This window comes from Mizuhopecten yessoensis, unplaced genomic scaffold, assembly GCF_002113885.1.
Source record: "Mizuhopecten yessoensis strain PY_sf001 unplaced genomic scaffold, ASM211388v2 scaffold57, whole genome shotgun sequence".
Lineage (NCBI taxonomy): Eukaryota > Metazoa > Mollusca > Bivalvia > Pectinida > Pectinidae > Mizuhopecten > Mizuhopecten yessoensis.
Genome location: NW_018403356.1, coordinates 385449 through 391851, shown reverse-complemented (window position 1 = coordinate 391851; position 6403 = coordinate 385449). Strand labels below are relative to the sequence as shown.

The 6403-nt window shown below is 38.2% G+C and overlaps 1 protein-coding gene across 1 annotated transcript; it reads right to left on the bottom strand.

The window, feature by feature from the left end:
- Positions 1-361: 361 nt before the first annotated feature.
- LOC110450519 (E2F-associated phosphoprotein-like) lies at positions 362-6003 on the bottom strand. The gene is made up of 5 exons (XM_021498110.1): positions 5826-6003; positions 3911-4101; positions 3306-3422; positions 2340-2556; positions 362-1522 (listed from the first exon to the last, which is right to left on the bottom strand). The coding sequence occupies exons 1-5, from the start codon at positions 5888-5890 to the stop codon at positions 1156-1158; spliced, it is 957 nt and encodes a 318-aa protein (XP_021353785.1). The 5' UTR covers positions 5891-6003; the 3' UTR covers positions 362-1155.
- Positions 6004-6403: the final 400 nt, after the last annotated feature.

Here is a 6403-nt window from a genome sequence, read left to right as displayed (position 1 = left end):
AAAACTTACATTTTGACTGGTTTTAAAGCCAAAATGTAGAGGGCTTATAATCAAACGGAGACAGCAATTTTGTTGCGCCAATCTCAATTTATGACGTCACGTCTTTGTCCATATTATGACGTCACAATCTATTTCTGACTGGCACAGCCAATGAAAAACGCTCCAGGGTATATTACTCTATTGACATATGTAAATATATTACACGGGCGAATTCACTGGATAAAAGGCTGATTATGTGATAAAAAGAACCTCTGTCCAATAAAACCATTTGTATTTCATCTATAGAGAACCAATGGTTGTAATGGTTCTGACACGACTAGAATGATTCCAACCAAAAAATATACACCATTAAAACAAAGTATTTTATGTACAGGTATTAGGTATGAGTTTAATTTCTAACAAGAAAGCAGGTCAAACTTGATAGTTCTGCACACCAGCAAGTTACAGTTCGAACACATTACTCTGAAACTCATGGATATTTAGAAGCTGTTTAAAAGTCTTAACATTATTTACCCTTGCAAACTTGAAACTAAATCATAGCCATTTATTCCAAAGGAGTTTATAGTATCCTTTTTCTTAGTAATAATGGCAAACCATTATTTCTTCATTCCAAAAAGCTATTAGGAAAATGTTGTTACCCTAGGTCTTGTTAAGAAAAAGAGCCTTGAAGATGTAACATGTTTGTCTCCTGTGACTTTGAAACTGTCCATCAACTAAACAAGCCCTGTCAGCACCAGATAAGGAACTCTTTTGGCTACATATGAAATTAAAAATCATAGTACAAACAATAATATGTATTTACATGCAAGATCACACACACACACACACATCCACATCTATACACTCTAACATCATTACACACCAATTAACACACCAAGGCAGAGATATACCGACCCACCAGAAACTACCAACCACATCCAGACAACTCCCCAGACATACCTCAACACACACACACACACACACTCGCTGTACAGATCTGTACTAGGTATAGCTAGCCAGCACATTAAAGAAGTGATAAACTTCGCCCTGGTCATACACACCCACACACACTCGCTGTACAGATCTGTACTAGGTATAGCTAGCCAGCACATTAAAGAAGTGATAAACTTCGCCCTGGTCATACACACACACACACACTCGCTGTACAGATCTGTACTAGGTATAGCTAGCCAGCACATTAAAGAAGTGATAAACTTCGTCCTGGTCATACACACCCACTACTGTGTTACACTCTGTACATCTGACGGGATTGAAAATGTCCTTGGAAGTCTCCGTATCAGTTTCCTGGTTCCCAACAGCATCCATTCTAGTCTCTAAACCAGTATCAACTAGCCCAGCCTCTAGACCAGTCACTTCTGCTCCAGTGGCTGAACCACTAAAACTATTACCAGACCTTTTCAATTTCTTCAACTTCTTTTTAGAAATCTTTGGTTGCTGTTCTGGATACTTAAGAAGTTCTGATTTGTCTACAGCACAGTTCATCACAAACATAGCTCTGTACTGATTCTCGAAGGAGGTGTGTCTGAAAAACAACAAAACAGTCATCAAACATAGCCCTGGACTGATTCTCAAAGGAGGAGTGTCTGAAAAACAGCAAAATAGTCATAAAACATAGCCCTGTACTGATTCACGAAGGAGGTGTGTCCGAAAAACAGCAAAACAGTTATCAAACATAGCCCTGTACCGATTCTCAAAGGAGGTGTGTCTGAAAAACAGCAAAATAGTCATAAAACATAGCCCTGTACTGATTTTCAAAAAAGGAGTGCTTGGCAAACTGCCAAGCACTCCTTTTTTGAAAATCAGTACAGGGCTATATTTGATGACTGTTTTGCTGTTTTTCTGACACACCTCCTTCGAGAATCAGTACAGAGATATGTTTGTGATGAACTGTGCTGTAGACAAATCTGAACTTCTTAAGTATCCAGGACGGCAACCAAAGATTTCTAAAAAGAAGTCGAAGAAATTGAAAAGGTCTGGTAATATATATATATGGTATATACTGTTGCATATATATATCCTATATGCCACAGTATTTACCATATATATATCCTATATACCACAGTATATAATTCTCAAAGGAGGTGTGTCTGAAAAACAGCAAAACAGTCATCAAACATAGCCCTGTACTGATTCTCAAAAAAGGAGTGCTTGGCAAACTGCCATCAATAGTCATAAAACAAAGTGGAACCCTTAAGGATCTGAAAACATTTCATACTGATCCACATAAGTCAATAACTAAAGCAATATTAGTTCTTGAAAATATTACCAATGTCAATCAAAATACAACATAGCATACCTCCTTTGTCTTGTTATGTTCCTAAAACGTAAACATGAATTACCTCTGACAATCCCGACAGAGTGTGCTCATACAGGCAGGACAGTCCAAGACAGCATCGCTGCGCGGCAGGCGTCGCTGAACTTTCTGAGTGCCTGACGTACCTGGCTGATATTGATGCCTCCTCTTATCAACCCATTCCTGATCTTGGTCATCCATATCAGGGTCATACAGAAGGTCGTCATTACTGATGACAGTTTTCTTCTTAACACGCTCATCACCTACCAATCATACACCAGACAACAACAGTATTAATGTATAATGCCCTTCAAAGAATTCACATACAGTTGTATTATAATCTAGTAATCTGTTTTATCAGCTTAAATGCTCATGCCATTCTAAAAAAGAGGCAACATTATACAACCACCTGTTATTAACCTACACATTGGATTGAGATGAAGATGTGTATGCCCTAAGTAAGCAACATTGTTATAAGGAGGTGACAAATCTCTGATCTGATTTCTAAAATGCTTACAACAAATCAAACGGCCAAAGTCTATGAGAAATGGCAGGTTGTGAAATTGTTAAATGGAATCAACCAGTGCATGAGCTGTGCCTGAACAAAATTGTGTACATGCAAAATTCTTGTGCAAATTATCTCCCTTGGTCTACAAGATCTCCCAAAATATAAGGAGATACAAGTTGATTCCACTGGACATTGATGATGGTTAGGCCATTGGTTTATTAGAAGCTGTTCTTGAGGTTGTTAAGTATCATTTAATATTTAGATTTTATAACATGCAATAATTATAACCTGACGAAAGTTCTTCCACAATTAGAATTCCGAGTTTGACAAATATTGTTATAAAGAAATATATGACATTCTAATACTTCCAAAAAAATACATAATTCTTGAGATTGTGCTGCCATGAATTACCTTTAAGACACCAGGTTTGGCGTTGTGCACATACCTTGCGTCACCATTACATACCTTGCGTCACCATTACATACTTGCGTCACCATTACATACCTTGCGTCACCATTTCCTCTTCATCCGAGTCAAAGTACACATCATCGTAGTGTCTCTCCTGTCCCTTCACAGCTTTGCTGGACTTGGAACTCTCACCTTGACACTGCACTTTCTTTCCTTACAGTGAAAATACATTTTCAGTATCGGAAAACATGCAGAAGTAAATATTTGTGCCAATTTGTTGTAGGTTTTACATCTTTAGATTACTATACACATATACAGTTAGTAAGTAAACACTGGAATAGAGTTCCTCACAGTTAAATAATGAGTAGCAAAAGTCAGTGAAACATCACATGACAGTAAGTCTGTTGATACAGTTGTTATATCTGTGTATCTTGTTATGTATCCAAACTTCAGTGTGGCCTTGGCCACTAGCTGTCAAATATACCATGTCATTTAACATCTATAGCACTCTTTCAGAATCTGCTCTATAAGAGTCAGAGTGTCTATTGGTTTAAAACTTGTCAAGTCTAGTGTTCTATGCTGGAGTTAAGGGAGTTTATCTCTAGGGAAATCAAAAATGTGCAACACAAGATTTCGCTGTTTTTAGAGATGTACTCATCTTTAACAAGCAACTAAATATGTCAAGGCTATTGTAGACATACCTGTCTTAAACTTTTGTCCACATCTTTCTGCTTCTATTGCCTTGACTGTGTCATTCAGTTCTTCATTCATTTCCTTCTCAAACTCATCCTCACTGGATAACTCTGGTTTCTTACTGCAGCGAACTGTGAGTTTTCTCTTTAACTCTGGGGTACCATTTAGAACAATATCCAATCCACCTTCATCTGAAGAACTGTAATGTACATTTTAATAGTATTTCAAAGCATGCACATTTTCTCTTCTTTTTCTGAACTACTTTCATCCCACATCAGAGCAGGGAATTGTGATACAAATTTTGAGTGTGGGATTATGACATCGACCTTGATGAGCAGGCCTAAGGATTTGTGTGATAAACCTGAAGAAGTGGGGGTTCTGATCTCAACTTTGATAACAGTATCCAACCCACCTTTATCTGTAAGCTGAAGTTCAAATGCAAGACATAACCAGCATATATTCTTTTATTATTACTGGTGACATAAAAGTATTTTAAAGAATAAACATTCATCATGGTTCCACATCAGAGCAAAAAATTGGGATATAAATCTTGTTGTGCGTTGGATTTTGATGTCATTTATGTGGAATGGGGTATTGCAAGATCAACATTGAGGAGCATTACAAAAGTTGGTTTTATCAATTTCTAGGAATGGATATCGTTGATTGCATGGGTAACAATCCGGAGGCGCAGAAATTTCAGTTGCATATCCGCATTCAGGAAAGGTGACATTGTAATATCAATCTTGAAAAGTTGGAGGTTCGGGACCGTTCCAGTTATGACATCTCAGATCTGTGCACTTACAGGAGAAATATAAAAAGCATTTGGGCTAGACAGGGATTCAATCCAGGAACAAACGAGGGTTTGTCACAGGGCACCCCAGAGGGGAAAATGCTATGGGTCTGGCAGTGCTTTGGAATTCTAAAATAAAACATCAACACTCTGGACACAAAAATCAAACGAAGTTCAAATTTGAATCTTTAGTTTAAAGTGCCAATTTTTTAATAAAATATTGGAAATAAGTTGTTGTACCAAAACATCTTGGTACCGAAATGACCGTGTCTGTACCCAGGGCTTTAAACCACAGGCACCCAAACTGTTGACAGACGCTCTAACTAATTGAGCTACCTATAGGACTGGTTACCAGTGGTTATCCAACCAAGTCACTCTACACATCACCCATGAGAAGCAGATCTAGGATGGCAAATTCAATTGTTAAAAGTAAGGATTTGCAATCGTAGCAGATGCCAGAAATGGACTGGGTCAGTCGTCGATGACCAGGTAGCTCATTTGTTAGAGTGTCCGTGTGTAGCGCTCGGAGGGTCATGGGTTTCAAATCTATTTCTCTTTCTCCTCTTTACACAATCATGATGTCAATCGTGCGGTGCACAAGTTATTTTGGACAGTTGTGATGATGTGGATTATGCGATGCAGGGGGAAGGGGTAAGCAAGGGTCCCATTTCATTGATTTTTGATTTAAGAGTAGAAGACCAGCTTGCCGTAATCTTAATAGGGTCAATCTCTGAAACCTCCAATGTCAAAGGGAGATCTAGCTATCTCATTTCACATTTCCAATGAGGTAAAAAATGTGTGAAACGCGACTGAAACAGCTTTGCACAATTTATCCTTCCCTTTTTATGAATCAAAGTAACTCCAAAAAACATTCATTTGATTCAGACACGCCTGTTAGTGTTATGATCATTACACCCTGCAGGACTAGGGGAGTTTTGAGTTTATTAGTTTCGAGGGAAGTTTGAAATTTTTGGACAAAGTGAGGGAGTCTCCCTCCTATTGAAGGAGAGTTGACAACTATGAATCTTATGAGAGCACTGGCCTTTGGCATACGTGCGACATCAACGGGGCATGGATGATGGTACAGTCAGTGCTGCAAACGTCTGTACCCCAGGATATTAAGATGTATTTACCTGTCCGAGCCCACACAGGGGTCGCTGTCATCCCCAAAGTCAATATAGTCGTTGTCGATATCCATTATTAAACGAAATCACACCGTAACATCGGTTTCATTCACTGCACTAAACGTTTGTATGTCGTTAAACATGTGTAGTGCAACGAAAACACAAGTGTCCAATGTCGTACTAACGCTACGTTATTTACCTCACTTACAAGCGTTTACAAGAGCTGTGACTTTTAAAGAGGTTCCACAAGGGTAACATTTGAACACAGGAATGTTTCAGTTTTTATACATATTATTACCCCCATATGATATGGTTTTGAAACTGATCAGCAACAATTTAAATTCGATTGAGTTCATTGACCAAATGTTCATAGCATTCCACCTAATATGCAAGCAAACACACTTTAGTTATGAACACAATAAGATTACCAGCCAAGTTCAAGTTAAATTTCTTTCACAGAGCAGCGCACAGAAAAACATAAATTTACGATCCTATATACAAATGAGTAATGTAGGGAAGTCTAAGACATAAAGCACATTACAGTAATAACCATGCCCGATGTACTGACTACAAGACTTAAAGGAGAG

Coding starts and splice junctions, on each gene's coding strand:
- LOC110450519 (XM_021498110.1), bottom strand. CDS start 5,890: ATGGATATCGACAACGACTATATTGACTTTGGGGATGACAGCGACCCC. Junction 4,102..5,825: donor CCCTGTGTGGGCTCGGACAG/GTAAATACATCT, acceptor TGTACATTACAG/TTCTTCAGATGAAGGTGGAT. Junction 1,523..2,339: donor CTCTGTCGGGATTGTCAGAG/GTAATTCATGTT, acceptor GTTGTTTTTCAG/ACACACCTCCTTCGAGAATC.